This window comes from Vulpes lagopus, chromosome 1 (assembly GCF_018345385.1).
Source record: "Vulpes lagopus strain Blue_001 chromosome 1, ASM1834538v1, whole genome shotgun sequence".
NCBI lineage: Eukaryota > Metazoa > Chordata > Mammalia > Carnivora > Canidae > Vulpes > Vulpes lagopus.
In genome coordinates, this window is record NC_054824.1 from 73409781 (window position 1) to 73427874 (window position 18094).

Here is an 18094-nt window from a genome sequence, read left to right on the forward strand (position 1 = left end):
GGCCTGGGGCGAGATCTTGGAGACCCGGGATCGAATCCCACGTAGGGCTCCCGGTGCATGGAGCCTGCTTCTCCCTCTGCCTGTGTCTCTGCCTCCCTCCCTCTCTCTCTCTGTGTGACTATCATAAATAAATAAAAATAAAAAAAAAAAAAAACAATGGAGATAGAGTCGGAGTCCACTCTGACCCCGGCACACAGAGCCGAAAATTTCAAATTTCCGGAGACCCCAGGAGAAAAAAACACGTGTTACACAGCTACCCAAATGCTGTGATAGGTCACACAGCTCTGTGCCACGGAGTAACGTACAGGGAAACGAAAGGACCCTGAGGCTAAGTCGTATCCCACACAATACCCTCCGATGTTTTGAATTTTATCCTGTTGGGTTAAAAAGTCACTCGCTGGGACCTCACTTAATGGATTTCCAGACTCAATCCAGAGTTTGATAAACACTATTCTAGCGACATGCCCACTGCAGGTGTGTATGCATGTAAGCATGAATAAGTAAATAAAATGGAAGGTTCAAAGAACCAGTGTTTGGTCCAAGAATGAACGAATAAATGAAAATAAATAAAATAGAAGGTTCAAAGGGCCGCTGTTTGGTGGGAGGCCACACTGGTCAACAGGAAGTCCGAGAAGGGACGGGAGTCCAGGTCTTTAGAATCCGTAATCAGCCTTCCTACGTCTCCTCTTCTTTTTCACAAAGATCTTACGTGTTTGTCCAGGGGAGAGAGGCAGGCTCCGGCCGCGGGGCTCGACCCTGGGTCTCCGGGACCGCGGCGTGGGCCGCAGCCGCTCAGAGGCTGGGCCCCTTCCCTGGGCCCCTTCCCAGCACTTCCCACAGGTGGTAGCGGCTCCTTGAAGCCCGTTACAGGCTCAGTAACCCCCCCCCACCACCCCCGCCGCGGCCCAGGCTCGGCCCGGCCCCCTCCCGCCCCGCGGCCCAGGCTGGGCGCGGCCCAGGCTCGGCCCGCCCCCGGCTCCGCGGCCCAGGCTCGGCCCGGCTCCCTCCCGCCCCCCGCCCCGCGGCCCAGGCTCGGCCCGGCTCCCTCCCGCCCCCGCCCCGCGGCCCAGGCTCGGCCCGCCCCTCCCCGCCCCCCCGGCTCAGGCTCGGGCGGCCCCCTCCCCACCCTCCCCGCGGCCCAGGGTCGGCCCTGCCCCTCCCCCCCGCGGCCCGACGGCGACCAGCGGCCTCCGCCTCCTCCTCCCGGCCCCGCGTGTCCTGCGGGCTCACCCAGGAGTCGCCGCGACGGCAGTCCCGGCTCCGCGCGGCCTTCTGGCGGAGGAGGGCCCGACCCAGGGCCCCGGGCCCCGCCGCTCTCCGCCGGCCCATCGCCGCCCGCACGGCCCGCACGCCCCGCACGCCCCCACGCGCCGCCGCACGCGCGCCTTCCGGTTCCTGCACGCGGCGCCGGAAGTGACGTGTAAGCGGAACGCCCGGGGCGGAGGCCGGCCGCCTTGCCGTTAGGGGACGGAAGGACGCGCGTGTCGGAGCCTCCTTCCTCCGGCCACCTCCGCGGATACCTCGGATTTGACGGCAGCGACGGGATCCGCGCCGTGGTAGCTCCGGCGAGGAGCTAGGAGGCCGGGAACACAGGGCCGGCGGCCCCGGGGTCCTAGCGCCGCTCCCCCCCCACCCCCGCTCAGAGGCGGGGACACGGGGAGGCGCCTCGAGGACGTTCTGTGCTCGCGTTTTCCGGGCGCCCGCGGGGAGGGGGAAGGGGAGCCCCTGCCGGACCCGACGTCGGAACGGAAGCGCGAGCAGAGCCTCGCAAGGTCGCAGGAGAGCCCGCCGCGCTGCCGGCGCTTCGTGGAACAGAGCGTACTTAGGGCGGCTTGGAATTCCCCGCGACTACAGTGAAGATGCTGAGCCGGCTGCGCTCCGGGGGGCGGTGGCTGCGCGTCTCGGAAACGCGCTGGGGGCGCCGGGGGCTCCGCGGCGGGGGGCGGGGCGGGGGCCCGGAGGCGGGGCCAAGGCCGGTGGGCGGGACCGGGGCGTGGTCGGGGAAGGGGCCAAGCCCGGTGGGCGGGACCCGGGGAGGGCGTGGGCGGGGCCAAGCCCGATGGGCGGGGCCGGGGCGTGGGCGGGGAGGGACCAAGCCCGATGGGCGGGGCGTGACTGGGGCGGGACCCGGCAGGGATGGGGGCGTGGCTCCGGGGGCGGGCCCAGGGCGGGATTCCGGGGGGCGGGAAGAATGGGGGTGGTTGGTGCGCGTCTCAGGGATCAGCGCTGGGGATGCCCGGGGGGCTCCGCGGCGGAGCCTGCCTCCCGCCCAGGGCGTGACCCCGGGGTCCTGCATCGAGCCCCGCCTCCCCATCCCCCCGGGGAGCCCGCTTCGCCCTCTCCCTGTGTCTCGGCCTCGGTGTGTCTCCTGAATGAATGGATGACATCTTAACAGAGGCAAAGAAAACAAACCCCGGCGCTTGTGAACTTAATCAGGCCTGTGAGTCTGCGGGAATCGCGTTAAACGTGCAGATTCTGAAGGTCTGGGAGGGCCCCAGTGACGCTGATGCAAATGCTGTCGGCAAGAGGATCAGTAGGAGGCACAGCAGGGGCGAGGCGAGCTGGGGCCCGCCCGCCCATCTCCCCGCCCATCTCCGGATCCCTGTGCCCCCCGGGGCTCCCCTCACTGCTGACCTACTGAATTGGGGTGGCCTTTGGGCGACCACCAGGGGAGTGCTGCAAGGCCGTGTGCAGCCGCGGCCTGGCTTCGGGAGTCCGCGTGTGCAGCTCGGTGAAGGGGTGAATCAGAATGTGGTTTCTCCCATTTCCCAACATGGGAACGGCGAGTCTTTTAAAAACTTGAACACAGGGCAGCCCGCTGGCGCAGCGGTTCAGCACGGCCTGCAGCCCAGGGCCTGATCCTGGAGGCCCGGATCGAGTCCCACGTCCGGCTCCCTGCATGGAGCCTGCTTCTCCCTCTGCCTGTGTCTCTGCCCCTCTCTCTCTCTCTCTCTCTCTCTCTCTCTGAATAAACAAAATCTTAAATAAAAACTTGAACATAAGATATGGGAAAGATCCATGGAAGAGGGTAAGTAGACAGTTCCTGGAATTCTCTTGACGCTGAGTGGTTAAAAATAAAAACTCATAAAGTCAGATTACATTGCTTTTACATTCTTTTATTTTATTTATTGATTCACAAGAGACACACAGAGACCCAGGCACAGGGAGAAGCAGGCTCCACACAGGGAGCATGACGCAGGACTCGATCCCAGGTCCCCGGGGTCACGCCCTGGGCTGAAGGCAGATGCTCAACCACTGAGCCACCCGGTGTCTCTGGATTTCACATTCCATTAACAACAGCGGTAGATGGTATAAAAAAGCCTGGCATCTCATTCGTGGAGCTGAATCAGGACCTCAGGATTGTACCCTCGTGTCCTCTCCCAGATTTTGTCCTCGCCAGAGGTTCAGAGAAAGCAAGCACTTTGAGGTTTTTTTTTTTTTTTTTTTAAGATTTTATTTATTCATGAAAGACAAAGGCAGAGACACAGGCAGAGGGAGAAGCAGGCTCCATGCAGGGAGCCCAACGTGGGACTTGATTCCGCGTTTCCAGAAACATGCCCTGAGCCAAAGGCAGATACTGATCCACCGAGCCACCCAGGTGTTCCGCACTTTGAGTTTCTATCATCATTCTTCTCATGGGCTCCAAAAAATCTTGACTAACTAAGGTGATAATTTAATCGAGACCAGTAGAGAGTCAGACACTGTGTAAGACCACGATAGCAGCAACTATTCTTAGCTGATGAGTAAGGAAGGTGTGAATAATTCTAGTGTTTTCCTCAGGACATTTCTCCAGTCTATCGCTGAGGAAGAACTGTTTGCACCTCAGTTTTCTTACCTGTTTAATGGGATAATAATCCCTGTCCTGCGGAGAGATCATTGCCTGGCAGTTCATGGGGTAGCAGCTTTCACAGATGCGTAGATTCCCCAATAACTGGATGCTGCAGGCAGAAACCCACATGCATCGTTGCCCTGTGCTGTGGGGTCCTGGGACTCGCTTATTGAGGACGAAAGACGACTGAGGGTGCTGATGGCCTAAGATTATGGGATCCAGACTGAGTGGAACCACATGGAGTGGGGAGGGCGCCCCCGCGCTGGCTGCCACGGCTCCTGCCTTGTGACGGCTCCTGCCATGCGATGGGGGAAGCCGATCTGCCCGCACTGTCTGGGGACCCACACGCCCAGCCAAACCCCTCTGGTCGGTCGAAGTGTACGGCCCTCGCTGGGATCCCCTAACTGCCTCCCTGGGCGTTTCTCCGGAAGCCAGGTCTCCCTGAGCGCCCACCTCGAGGCTGCTCCCAGGGCTCCCGCGCAGCCTGCAGGTGGATGGAGAACCATCCCCGTGGGGGGTGGCGGGCCCTGCCCCGGCTCCACTTCTGCCTGGGGGCCGAGGGCGCTGGGTGGGTCTCTGGGTTTTCTTTTCACGCCTTGGCCAGAACGCACATCGGTGGCAGAAACTGTGTCCCACGCCGAGCTTGCAGCCCCGCCCCTGCCTCCCCATCCCTGCGGCACCTCGTTCTGGATGGAGGGGAAGGCAGCTGGCGGGAGGCTCCGGCCAGGCAGCCTCCGCGCTCCTCCCACCGTGAGCAGGCCGCCCTCCAGGGGTCCCTGTTGCAGAGGGGTCACTTCTCACGAGCCATACCTTAGCGGCCCTTTGTGGCTTTGATCACTCAAGTACTGATTGTCTGCTTGTGCGAGTCACTCTGTGCAGTGGGAAGCGTAAAAGACCTTTTGTTTTGGTGATAAAGGCGGGAAGACACTGGCAGAGGGAGAAGCAGGCTCCATGCAGTGAGCCCGATCCCGGGACCCTGGGGTCATGCCCTGAGCCCAAGGCAGATGCTCAACCGCTGAGCCATCCTGGTGCCCCACAGGTTTTTGTTTTTGTTTTTTTTAATTTTATGTTTGAGGGCACAGAGACGGGAAGGAGCAGAGGGAGATGGACAAGCCGACTCTGCTAAGGGTGGAGCCCAACCTGGGGCTCAATGCGCAACCCTGAGATCATGACCTGAGCCGAAATCAAGGACCTAACAGTTGGCCGACAGAGCCACCCGCGTGCCCGTTTTTCTGAACTTCCGGTTGTAGAAATTGATGCCCAATAAGGTGAAGCAAAGTAGAGCAGCATAGAAGTAGAATTGATAATGACCAAGTCTGGAATCTGCAGGTAGGGAGTGCCAGGTTATTCCCATTCATATATTCATTCACTCACTCATTCATCGCTTGGATCCAGGGGTTCGGCGTTGGACAACCCCCCTGCCTCCATGAGTTTACATTTCAGTGGTTGTCGGCCTGCAGAGGGACTCTGCCAAGGTGAAATAGCTCAGGTCAAGTGGTGGAGCCGTGAACCACGCCCTCAGTTAGACCCCACTCTGCCGGGACGGCCTTCTGGCCACTTCCCTAAATCACTCCAATAAATACACTAACAAGTGTCAGCACGTCCACCTGGGTGGTGAGGGAACGAGAAAAAGGTGAAGGAAGGATGACTAGCTTCAGGGGGGGGGGGATTCCAAGGGTCCGTGGGGGCCGTTTCTATTCACGCAAAGGACTGTTCCAGGGAAGGGGGAGAAGAAGGCTCCGAACACACACAGGCAAGCGGAACGAGAGCTTGGCAGGAACCACAGAGTTGCAATTTTGGTTTCAGTTTGTTTGAGCCTCCTTACAATGAGAGCGGTTCAAAGGCGGAGGGGACAGCTTTTTAAGGTAGTGAGCTCCCCGCCACCAGGGGGCATTCAAGCGAAGGCTACACAACCAAGTGTCAGGACGTCCTAAGGCAGGGCTGGGGTGGATGACCTCCGAGGGGCTTAACGGTCGGCTTACCCCGAGAGGCTCCCTCCTCTCCACCCTGCTCTGTGTCGTCCCTGTGTTTGAACGAACGGGGCGACAGTGATGGCGGCAGCAGGGCAGGGGCCTCGCCACGCAGCCTGGGGAGAAGACTACGCCCTGCCCGCAAGTCGTGGGAAGGCTGGGCGCACGGCGACCCACCGGCCAGCAAGGCCCGTTGCCGCTAGTTAGGGGTGCTGCGTCGCATGTGGACGGGCCCAGGTGCTCGGCGTTTGTTCCGAAGCCGACTCCGGGGGCCTGGCCAATCTGGTCACCGCCTCTGGTGGCCGGGGGCCAGCTTCTCCTGCAGGGCTCTAGCGCTCGCTTCTTTGGGCTGGTTTCCGTGGCTCTGCCCTTCTGCCCGGATGTTGTTGGGGCGGCAGGCATGGGGCAAGGGGTCGGTGAAAGGAGCGGCGTCGCGGCCAACACGGGCCGCAGGACCTGTTTGTCGTTCCTCCCTCGGTCTTGCAATTTCCTCTCATGGCCTCTCTTCTGACTTGCGTGGTGTTTCTCGGGGGGGGGGGGGGGAAGATCATACTCTACAACCCCAGATACCTGCAGATGTGGCCTTACTTGGAAGCAGGTTCTTTACAGGCGTCATCAAGCGAAAGTGGGGCCGCGCTGAGTCAGGGTGGGTCCTGACGCAAGGACACGTGTTTTTTGTAAGAAGACACACGTGTGGACACTCAGAGACCAGCAGTGGGGCGGGGGCGGACACCAGGGGACAGGCGGACAGTGTGGCCCAAGGTGCCAGCCAGAGCCCGAAGCTCGGAGGCAGGGAGGGCGCTTCTCGCCTGCGGCCTCCAGAATCCGGAGAGAAGACGTTTCTGTCGTTTCGAGCCGCCTGTTTCCGCGGCCCCAGGAGGCTGACGGGGCCCTGCATTGTGGCACACGCAGAGGCCAGGCCCCGGCGGGGGCAGCGTGCGGGCCCCCCCAGTGGGGGCGGCCGAGCCCAGCGCCCCAGCACGGCTTGGGAGGCCCCTCCCGCTGCTGTGTTCGGGGCCCTCTGGGTCAGGCCCCAACCCGACGGCACGGACGGGACGGTGCAGGCTCGGGTGACCCCGGGCAGCTTCAGGGCTCCAGGCTCAGGTGACCCCGGGCAGCTTCAGGGCTCCGCAGAGCCTCGGGCCTTTCCCCTGTGAGGGAGGGGAACCTCACGGGGAGGAAGCCTGGGGAGGGAGCCAAGGCCCGGGACACCGTGTTGGCGAGCAAGCGGCTCCGTGGGCTGGCGCGCCCCGGCCTGACCAGGCGGCTGAGCTGACGTTACTCTTCCCCCGGAGACGCCCGGGCTTCGTGTCCAGCTCGGCGGACGTTAGCTAGGGCCTCGCTGCCTTGCACCGCTGCGCTCGCCGGCAGCACACGGGGGCACCTCCCCAGGCTCCGTGGGACCGCTGGGCGCTGGCTCGCAACTCCGGAAGGGCGAGGCCGTGTGCATCTCCCAGCGCCCCGATGCCGTGCCGCACGGCTGCCGCTTTGCTCGCCGAGGATGGGCCAGGCCCCCATGCCCACAGAAAAGTTTCAAAACGAGAGACAGATGAGAACAGGTTGCATAACATCCTTCCTCGATGGGAAAAGCTCCAAGCCTTTACCATATGCGTTTAATTTCATTGATTCTTCTTTATGCTAATTTTTCTTTTTTTTCTCTCTTTATGCTGTTTTCTATAAAACATGAACTGCTCCAACTCTCATTGTTCTTGAAGCGAAACCCTGGGGGGAGTAAGGGGGACCCGGCAGAGCAGAGGAGCCCAGGGGGCCACCAGACTCCCAGGCCCGGGCGTGACCTTGACCGCTGGAAACACCGCAGTCTCACTGTGTAAATCCCGGGACAGTCATGCTTGCCTCTAACTAACCTCTTCGGTGGCAGTGACAGCTGGGACCAAGGGGACTTTCCGTTAAGGGTCCCAGGGAGTGGTGGCTTAGTGAGGCCCTGGGGAGAAGTGCTTGGTTGGTGAGGGCTGGGCCCACCCAGTCAAAGCCGTGAGCCCCCAGGACGCGGCCCTTCACACGGGGGGGCGGGAGCGGAACATGTGCCCTGCGGTTCTGTGTATTCAAGGTCCCTGCTTTATGTTTAGCTGACGGAAGAGCCCTGAACTGAGATTCAGGCCACGCGGGTCCCAATCTCAGCTTGACCGCTAAATAGCTATATAGCCGTGTGTGTGACTCTTGGGGCCTCAGTCTCCTCATCTGTAAGCCAGGAGAGGAGGGTGACCAGATTGCCCTGGAAGGGGGTGCCTGGGTGGCTCAGGCAGTCAAGTGTCTGACCCTTGATTTCGGCTCAGGTCCCCATCTCAGGGTCGGGGGATCGAGCCTGGCGTCAGGCTCCACTCTCAGTGCAGAGTCTGCTTGTCCCTCGCCCTCCCCTTCTCTCTCTCTCTCAAATAAACAGATAAATAAAATCTAAATAAATAAATAAATAAATAAATAAATAAATAAATAAATAAAAGATCGTCCTGCAGGGCCCTTCTAGCTCTGACAGCCTGTGCTTATGATGGTCCAGTTGCAGTGAAAATAAACACAGGGTGGTGTTTGTCCACGCTTCGGTGTTTATTATGTACTGACCTGATGGCAGGCACCGTGCTGGGGGCCGAGGGTACGCGGGGGGGGGGGGGGGGGGGGCCTTCCAGGAGCTCACAGGCCCCCGAGGGAGGCAGAGTTAAAGACAATGACTTTACAATGAAGCAAGTGCCGAGGCAGAGATGCAAGGAGCTCCCCCCAGAAAAGTTCCAGAGGTCAGGGAGGCCTGAGCCTCTGGGTGACGTGGTCCTGAGCTGGCTTTATAAAGATGAGTGGGGAGGCGGCAGGAGGAGGTCATTCCTGTTAGAAGCGTGTGTGTGTGTGTGTGTGTGGGGGGGGGGGGCTTTGAGAGGGACAGGTTCAAAGGAAGAGGGACTTAAAAAAAGATTTATCTATCATCTATGTATGTATCATCTATCATCTATCAATCTATCTATCACGTATCTACCTACCCACCTATCTACCACCTACCTGAGAGGGGATTGAGGATCAGGAGAGAGGGAGGAAGGGGAAAGAATCTTCCGCAGACCCGGTGCCAGTCACGGAGCCCCGCACGAGCTCCCGGCTCACAGCCCTGAGATCACAGCCAGAGCTGGAACCCAGAGCCGGCTGCTCCACCGGCCGAGCCGCCCAGGCGCCCGGGGTGCCCGGAGGCAAGCGGGGGGAGAAGGTGTGGACGCGGCTGAGGCAGCGGGGGAGCTGGGGTTGGCACATGCCAACGCCGCTCCGCCCGCCGTGGTTTTCTGGAAGGGGCGCTAGGCCCTGCGCCTGGCTCTGCGGGGGAGCGGCCGGTCTGGAGCTGGAGCGTGGCGCTGGGAGGCCTAGCGCTGCTGCGCCAACCACCATCGACGCGGCACAAGTCAGCGGGAGCTTAGGATTCCGCGGGCTCGACGTCCTCCTGGACTCCCCGGGCTGGAATCGAGGCACCCCAGGGTCTCCTTTGGGGAACCTCCGGGGAGAATTTGTCCTTCTGCAGGTTCCAGAGGCTGCCTGCTTTCTTTGGCTTCTGGCCCCTCCTTCCATCGTCGAAGTAGGCAAGGGGGGGGGGTTGGGTCCTTCTCGGTACCACATTACTCTGACGCTCTCTGCCTCCTTCTTCCACTTTTCAAACAAAAGTCAAGGTGGGATGCATAGACCACACAAACGACCATGTGAAGGTCAACAACTAAGCGATCCAGAATGCCGTGCCACCAGCAGCTTTCTGGAGCTCCAGAACGTTTGCATCACTCCCGAAGGAAGCCCGTTGGCTAGTCCACTACGGGGCGGCTCCCCAGTCCTCCCCATCTCCAGCCCCTGGTTTGCGCTGTCATTGTGGATTCACCGATTCCCTGCGGTTCGTATAAAGGGACTCCTACGCTGTGTGACCTCCTACATCTGGCTTCCACTTTAGCATCGTGTTTCTGAGGTCTCCAGATATATAGTTGTGAGTGTGCTAGTACCCACATTAAAGAGGTAAAAGGAAACAGGTTAAGTTAATTTTAATGCTATTTTGTATTTAACTCAACACAGCCAAAATCTTATCATTCATTCACTATATAATTATTATGAAACGATTGAGATATTGTCTTTTTTTTTTTAAGGATTTTATTTGTTTACTCATGAGAGACACACAGAGAGAGGCAGAGACCCAGGCAGAGGGAGAAGCAGGCTCCATGCAGGGAGCCCGGCACGGGACTCGATCCCAGGACTCTGGGATCACGCTCTGGGCCCAAGGCAGGTGCTCAACCGCTGAGCCACCCGGGTGTCCCCATCCTTTTTTTCCTAAGTCTTCGGAATCCAGTATGTATTTCACAGCTGCATGACATCTCGGTTTGGACCAACCACATTCCGAGCGCTCAGTAGTCACACGTGGCTTGTGACCTCGTTGCTGGTCAGCACAGGCTAGAATGCTCCTGCGCGACCAGCTCCGTGTCATTGAGGTCTCTGCCCAGAGATACCTTCCCCAGCCATGCAGTCGGTCTAAAGCAACCACCTTCTGCTCCTGGCACTGCCTTTTTTTTTTTTTTTTTTTTTTTTGCATGTGTTGAGACATCAGTATTTGATATTTTATTATTTGTTTGCTTTATTATCTGCATCCCTCCCTGTAGGACATAAGTCCCATGAGGGCAAAGACCTGTCTGCCTAGCAACTGCATCGCATCCACCTAGACTCTCAACAAATGTTTATTGAATGACTTTGAGGATCCCAGATTAGTCATTTGTTGTCTCTAAGGCCCAGGGCATTCGGCGGGTGATGGGGAGGCGGCGAGAGGGAGGATCATTATGCAAGAAATGGGGTGGGAGGGAGCCGGCCTGAAAGCTCAGAGGCGGATTCTCAGATGTCAAGTCAGAGGCCAGGTTTCTTGCCAGCCGCAACCGGCTGTGTGTGACTCAAGCAGCCGGTTCTGGGCGAGTCGGGCCGCCCGCTGGCACTTCTGCTGGGCACCGGTAGATGGGGCCGCGCCACAGGGAAAGCGCTCTGCGGCTGCCCGACGCCTGCCCGCCCTGCGTCGCTCTGTTCTGTTCTGGACCCGCCGCGTGTCAGGTCCGTGGTGCGGCCAGGTCTCCCAGCTGCAGACACCCAGCCTCCGCCGTGTGACAAGGTGGGGCGGGTCCCAGGGCCGGCCCAGGTACTCCCGATGTGGGAGAGCCCAGGCTGCGGGAGCAGCTCCGCGGGCCTCCACATCCAGAGCCCCTGGCCCGCGGGGGGCTCCTCCCTGCTGCCAGGTGCTGCCGAGGGCACCCTGGCGCCCAGCACCCGCCTCCTTGTCCTCCCCACACTCTTCTGACCCTGGGACCCTGGGAGCTCCACGTAGGGAATGGTGACCTGCTCGAGCGTGATATCCACTATCGTAGAGGCGAGACTTTGCGATTATGGACCCGCTAAGGTTAATTTGGTTTTTACCAGATTTTTCTATTTGGAGCACGTACAGTCTACCCAATTGCCGCTGCAAGATGTTCCAGAAATGGGAGCAGAAGAGGAACTAACCTTGGCTTAAACGGCTTATTATAGTCCTAGCTGGCTCATTGCGGCGCCAGGCCCGAGATCCCTGGTCTCCCCCCGTTAGCCTTGGAGTCCCTCCCTTAGCCCATTTGTGCAGCTGGCGAGTAAGGCCTCGGAGCTCTGGTCTAATGACACCCTGAGGCGAGAGTCAGCATGAAAAGGCCGTTCCTTCTCTCGGAGACTAGAAGGGCCTGAAAAGCACCATCGGGAAACTTTGCACTTTTATCGTTATAATCCATAAACTCCGTCCTAATCTGCACACGTGCATGTTTCCGTTCTATGATTTTGCTGTCCTCTGTATCCAGAAAGCCCTTTGGTTCTTCCCCGCTTGGAGAAATCCTGCTCATTTTCTTTAAACATCACCTTGTGTGGAGCCTTTTCTGGTTTTCCTACTCACAAGCAACCTTCCCTTCCAGCTTTTCATAGTTCCTGGGGTCTTTCTCCAGGCACGTAGCCTGCTCTGTCCTCTCATTCACACGCGCGTCCCAGTCACTGGTTCAACAATCAAGTGGTGCCTGTTTGTGGCAGGCACCGGAGGATACAGGGCTCCTCAGAGTTTCAGTGGAATCAGTGCAAGGCCAGAGCTGGGAGCGGCTTACACCCTTCATTGGACTGAGAGCCACTTGGAGATAGGAACTGGGTCTGCTCCTCGCTCAGGTCCTGGCACTGAAAAGCATTCAGAAAAGTCACATTGAAACTCAGCACCACTGGGAAAATCGCGTTAGGATTCAAAGAAAGGTTAACCGTCAGCAAAGGTGGGGCTTCAGAGACTTTCCAGGTGGGGCTAAGCGGTTGTGAAATCAGTGGTTTGGGCATGGAAGCCAGAGATATCCAGGATCCCCAGTGGATTGGGCCTGTGGGGTTGGGGGCTCCACAGATGTAGGATCATCTGGACATTTAGCACACATCCCAGCTTGAAGTTTTTGTTTTTGTTTTGTTTTGTTTTGCTTTGAGCAGAGCATGGAGGCAAGCAGGTTGCTTTGGGGGCCCAGACGTGAGTTACCACCAGACAAGGGTCAAGCTGGTCAGAGGGTTAAAGCTGTGCTGCTCAGTCAGCCCAGGAGAAAAGTGTAATGGTGCGATTGTCATTCGTAGTGGAGGGTGGCTGAGCACGGAACGAGACACCGAAATAAAAAGTCATTTGGGTTTTTTTTTTAAAGATTTATTTATTTATATTTTTATTTATTTATTTATTTATTTATTTAATTTATTTATTTTAGACACAGAGAGAGAGGCAGAGACACAGGAGGAAGGAGAAGCAGGCTCCATGCCAGGAGCCCGACGTGGGACTGGATCCTGGGTCTCCAGATCACACCCTGAGCCAAAGGCAGGTGCCAAACCACTGAGCCACCCAGGGATGCCCTGGATTTTTTTTCTTTTCTCTTTTTTTTTTTTTTTTTTTTAAGATTTTATTTATTTATTCACGAGACACACACAGGGGGGGGGGGGGGGAGAAGCAGGCTCCCTGCAGGCATCCCGGCTGCACGCAGGTGCTCCACGGGCAGGTGCTCCACCGCTGCGCCCCCGGGGGTCCCTCCTCTGGGCTTTTCCGGGGCATCTCAGCCCAAGCCGCGTCCGCGATGTCATGACGGTGAGTGTCCAGTCACCGCAGCGGGGATGGCTCGTCGCCGCTGGTCCTGGGCCGGGGCTGGGGTGCTCGGGTGCGGCCGGGCACCTGCTGCTGGGCGGGGCGCGGCGCCGCTGTGTCCCACGCACCCCCCCGCCCCGGTCCCGTCCGGGGGTCCCCTCGGAGGATGCCGTGAGGGCGCCGGGTCAGCCCCTCCGCGACCTTGCGCGCCCCCGCCCCCCGCCCCCGCCGCGCTGTGCGCGCAGACGGGCCCCGGGGCGAGCGGCCGCCGGCGGGGGCGCAGCGCGGGCCCTTTAAGGGAGCGGGGCCCGCGCCCGGGCGCCCCCCCGCGGCCCGCGGCGAATGGTTCGCGCCGGGCCTATAAGTAGGGAGCGCGGGCGCTGGCAGCGGCGAGGCTGCGGCGCCGCGGGGACCCGGAGCGAGCCCGGCATGCGCCCCCCGCGCGCCCCGCGGCCCGCGTCTGAGCCCCGGGAGCCGCTCGGGCCGCGCGCGGGGCCGCCGAGGCGCGGGGTGTGCGGCGGGGCGGGGCGGGCGCGGGCTGGGGCGCGGGCTGGGGCGCGGGCGGGGGCGCGGGTGCGGGTGCGGGCTGGGGCGCGGGCGCGGGCGCGGGCCCCGGCGGCCTCCCCGCGCTAGGCGGCCCCGCGGCCCTGCCCTGGAGATGCTGCCCTGGAGGAGGCACAAGTTCGAGCTGCTCCCCGAGGCGCCGCGGCAGGCGGCCAAGCCCAAGGGCTACGCGCTGCGCCTGCACTACCCGGCGCTCGGCTCGCTGGCGCGGGCGTGTCCCGAGGGCGCGCTGAGCCGGGTGGGCGGCATGTTCCGCTCCAAGCGCAAGAAGCTGCGCATCTCCAGCGAGGACCCCACCTACAGTGTGCTCTACCTGGGCAACGCCACCACCATCCAGGCGCGCGGCGACGGCTGCACCGACCTGGCGGTGGGCAAGATCTGGAGCAAGAGCGAGGCGGGCCGCCAGGGCACCAGGATGAAGCTGACGGTGAGCGCGCAGGGCATCCGCATGGTGCACGCCGAGGAGCGCGCGCCGCGCCGCCCGGGCCACCTGTACCTGCTGCACCGCGTCACCTACTGCGCGGCGGACGCGCGGCTGCCCAAGGTGTTCGCCTGGGTGTACCGGCACGAGCTCAAGCACAAGGCGGTGATGCTGCGCTGCCACGCGGTGCTCGTGTCCAGGCCCGAGAAGGCGCAGGCCCTGGCGCTGCTGCTCTACCAGACGTCGGCCAGCGCGCTGGCGGAGTTCAAGCGGCTCAAGCGGCGGGACGACGCGCGGCACCAGCAGCAGGAGCTCGTGGGCGCGCACTCGGTGCCGCTCGTGCCGCTGCGCAAGCTGCTGCTGCACGGGCCCTGCTGCTACAAGCCGCCCGCCGAGCGCAGCCGCAGCGCGCCCAAGCTGGGCCCCATCACCGAGGACCCGCTGGGCGAGCAGCAGGAGCAGAGGCTGCAGGAGGAGGAGGAGGGCGAGGAGCAGGAGGACGAGGACGAGGACGAGGACGAGGACGAGGAGGGCTGCCTGGAGGAGGAGGACGGCGAGGACGGCGCCGGGGGGCAGGACGAGGACGAGGCCGAGGCCCGCCGCGCGCTGGCGGCCGCCTTGCACCTGGGCTGCGGGGACCTGCTGGGCCCGCGGGAGCGCGGCGGGGGCTCGGCGGGGCCTGTGCCGCCGGGCGCCTCCTCCGACGGGCGGGCCGCGCTGTCCCAGCTCATCCGCGGCCTGGGAGCGCTCAGCTTCGGCAACGACGTGCGCAGCCTGCGGGCCGACCTGCGGGTCACGCGCCTGCTGTCGGGCGACAGCGCGGGCTCCACCGAGGGCTGCACCGGGGGCTGCACCGACGGCTGCACCGGGGGCTGCACCGACGGCTGCACCGGGGGCTGCACCGAGAGCTGCACCGAGGGCGGGGACCCTGCCGCCGGCCCCGAGGAGCCCGGCCCCAAGGAGCCCCGCTCGGGCTGAGACCTGGCGCCCCGCGGGGACCAGCCTGCCCCCGCCCCCGCCCGCACCCCGTGGCAGAGAGACGGTCGGTCGGAGGGTCGAGGCCCAGAGGCGCCGCCCTCCTGCTCTGCACGGTTTGGGGTCGGGACCGGGGCTCGGGGTGACTCGGAGATGTGCGGGCCGACCCGCAGGGACTTGGGGAAGCGGGGGCTGGGGGATGCCCGGGCCTGCTTGGCGAGCCCCACCGGCTGCAGGCCCACTAGCTGCAGCCCCCACCCGCTGCAGGCCCACTAGCTGCGGGCCTACCAGCTGCAGCCCCCCACCAGCTGCAACCCCCCCCAACTGCAGACCCCCGTTACCGGCTGCAGCCCCCCCATCAGCTGCAGGCCCTCTGGTTTCCTGTTTGCCTGAGCAGGAGGCATTAGTCCCTCCCCTGACCCCACCGACTGACAACAGGGGGGGCGAGGCCTTGTGGGGGGGGAGGCCTAGCGCTGTCCTTAAAACACATTTTCTTTTTGGCTCCCCGGAGGACTTTGAGGCTGCAATGCCACCTCGCTGCCCCCAGTCTTTTCAGTCTCTTCGGCAAGAGCCTGGGTTGTTTACCTTAGACTCAGACCCTTGACGTTCTGCCAAATTCCTCAAATAACTGTTAGGGGGTGGGGGCGGCGGTGGAGAGATGGAAGAAAGTTGCAATTTGTTTACAGCGAAAGACATCTAATATCTAAAAAAAAAAAAAAAAGTTTTTCGTTTAAAGACACACTTTCCTCCTGCTCAAAGGACGTCCCTCTATGATCCTGTGTAAAATATTTTGCACTGTTGTGAAGTATTTTCGACTTTTTTTGTACATAACTGTTCTGAGAGCTAAATGTTTATATCTTTTGCTGTGCAAAAGGGACATGTAAGATGTTGTTCAGTTGTATATACAGAAATGTGTATAAAACATCTCGTTATTTTTTAAGAGTGGCACCGCTCTGGTTCTGTTTGCACAGGGGGCCGTGGGGAGAGAATAAAGAGGACGATGTCACAGCACAGGTGAGCGTCTGGAAGTGCTGCTGAAATCGCTGGGGCTGGGGCTGGAAGGGGGCCTGCCCCCCACCCCCCAGGCCTGCCCAGGGTCGGACAGGGTCTGGCCTTTGCAGTGCTTGGACGTGATTCCAGAGGGGGGCCCGTTTGCATCATCCTGTGCGGCCGTGGTGTGTCCGTGGTGCCCGCTGTGGCCGGGCCGGGCCTCTCCTCCCCTTGACTGCACCCTCCCGGGCCTCTCCTCCCCTTGACTGCACCCTCCCGTAGTAAATACCGTGTGCGTGTGTGTGTGTGTGTGTGTGTGTGTGTGTGTGTGTGTGTTGGGGGGGGGGTTGGGCTTTCGAGTTAATTCTTGGAGACGCAGGGCGAGTGCTGGTCCTCAGTCCCGACTCGTGAGGTTATTTAGGGAGCAGTGACCTTTGAGGTATTCTGAGGTTTGGCACCTTCTGGGGTTCGCCTTTTCCTTCACAACTGCTCAAGGGGCTTTACAGATCAACGGGGGACCCGAAGAAAGTGTCCGGGGGGCTCTGTGGGCTGCGGGGCCGTCTCTGCGCGCCCTGGGAGGAGAGTCGGGGGGAGGAAGGCTGCTGGGTCCTGCTCGGGGAGGGGAGTGAGTCATGGGCAGGTGGGGCCGGGCGGGGAGGCGGCGGAAGGACCTGTTTCCTTCCCTTCGACAACACAGCGTGACCCAGCGGGGCACCGCGCGGAGGTCAAGGCCCACAAGACCTGCTCGAGCCTGGTCTGTGTGTGTGAGTGTGTGTTTGTCTCGGGTTTTCGGGCTTTCTGTAGCTTGTTTCTGTTGTAAACTCCAAACAGATGTCCCTGGTTCAGCTCTGCCCGGTCAGCTGCGAGCTGTCCTGTGGCGCTGCCAAGGCTGCCTGCCTCCAACTATTTGTTCCCTTTGCCCCTTTGGGCTCCGTTTCCTGTTGCAGAAATGAGTCCCACTCCTGGTCTTCCCTGCCGTCCGGAGGCCGCTCTGCTTTGTTTTCACCGCGATTATGTTTGGGGCAGTGAGGCCCAGTCCCCAGGAGCCTGGAATCCGTTGCAACCAAGGAGGAAGGGAGGGCGAAAGGTTTTCTTCCTAATTAACAGGAGCGGTTTAAGCATAAGATTAATCTAAAAACAAAAAGCAAAGGGTTGGCGGGTGGGTGGGAAATAACTCTAAGATACTCAGAATCACTTCGTAAGGGCGTTAGGACAAGGCCCAGGCCTTGGAATCTGTTCTGTCTGGTTTGGTCACAAGTCCCGATCCTTCTCCCCAAATACCCCAGATACACATCACTGCGTGCAACTGAAAACCCCAGGTAGAGAGAGGTCAGGGGAGTAAGATCCCGTGGGCCTTCCCCGCAACTCTCACCTGACCGGCAGGCAGCTGTGTGGCCCGTCACTATCTTGCATGACTGGATTTCACATTTCAAGTTATTTTCACCCATTGCCAAGTTCCTCTGCTCTTTGAAACTGGTGAGAACATCAAAGAGGGTGAAGATCATAGGGTGAATTGTTGGTGGGGGGGCAGGGTCGACTTGTCTTTGTTCTTTTTTTATTTTTTTATTTTATTTTTTAAAAAAGATTTTATTTATTTATTCATGAAAGATACAGAGAGAGAGAGAGAGAGAGAGAGAGAGGCAGAGACACAGGCAGAGGGAGAAGCAGGCTCCACGCAGGGAGCCCGACACGGGACTCGATCCCGGGGCTCCAGGGTCACGCCCTAGGCCGAAGGCAGGCGCTAAATCGCTGAGCCACCTAGGGATCCCCTGTTCTTTTTTTTTAAGAATTTTTTTTTTTTTAGTGAGACTTTGGGAGTGCGGGAGGGGTAGAGGGAGAGGGAGAGCCAAGCAGACTCCCCACCGAGTGTAGAGCCTGCCGCCCCCGGGCTTGATCACAGGACCCTGAGATCCTGACCTGATCTGATATCGGGTGCCCCTATGCGTCCTCGTTCTTAACCAATTAATGGTCTAGTGACGATGCCGAGGTTGGCTTCTACGTGTGACTGATGGCGGCACATGGCGATTGGTCGGAAAGTTCGGACAAATGACATTTAAACCAACACCATCAATAAATATAGGGCAACTGTCTCTCCAGAGTCTGATTTTCCCAGTTATCTGATTTATAAACAGGGAAGGTCGAGGAAGGAGGAAGAAGAAAATAAGCAGAATGCAAAAGAACCGGTTCCCTCCCTGACTCCTGGCTCCGTCCCCTTCCCTCGACTTTTTGGCGTTTAGCCCCACTGC

The 18094-nt window shown here is 60.4% G+C and overlaps 2 protein-coding genes across 2 annotated transcripts in view; one reads left to right on the forward strand and one right to left on the reverse strand.

Moving 5' to 3' along the window:
• LSG1 (large 60S subunit nuclear export GTPase 1) overlaps positions 1-1513 on the reverse strand; it is a 31390-nt gene extending 29877 nt beyond the window's left edge. Inside the window, exon 1 of the mRNA XM_041770011.1 lies at positions 1231-1513. Within this exon, the coding sequence (XP_041625945.1) occupies positions 1231-1329 (99 nt within the window). The 5' untranslated portion in view covers positions 1330-1513. The remainder of the gene's footprint in view (positions 1-1230) is intronic.
• Positions 1514-13425: 11912 nt separating this feature from the next.
• Positions 13426-15869, forward strand: FAM43A (family with sequence similarity 43 member A). The gene has a single exon (XM_041723765.1). It carries the CDS (start codon positions 13557-13559, stop codon positions 14859-14861), a length of 1305 nt encoding a protein of 434 aa, XP_041579699.1. The 5' UTR covers positions 13426-13556; the 3' UTR covers positions 14862-15869.
• The last annotated feature ends 2225 nt before the right edge of the window (positions 15870-18094 follow it).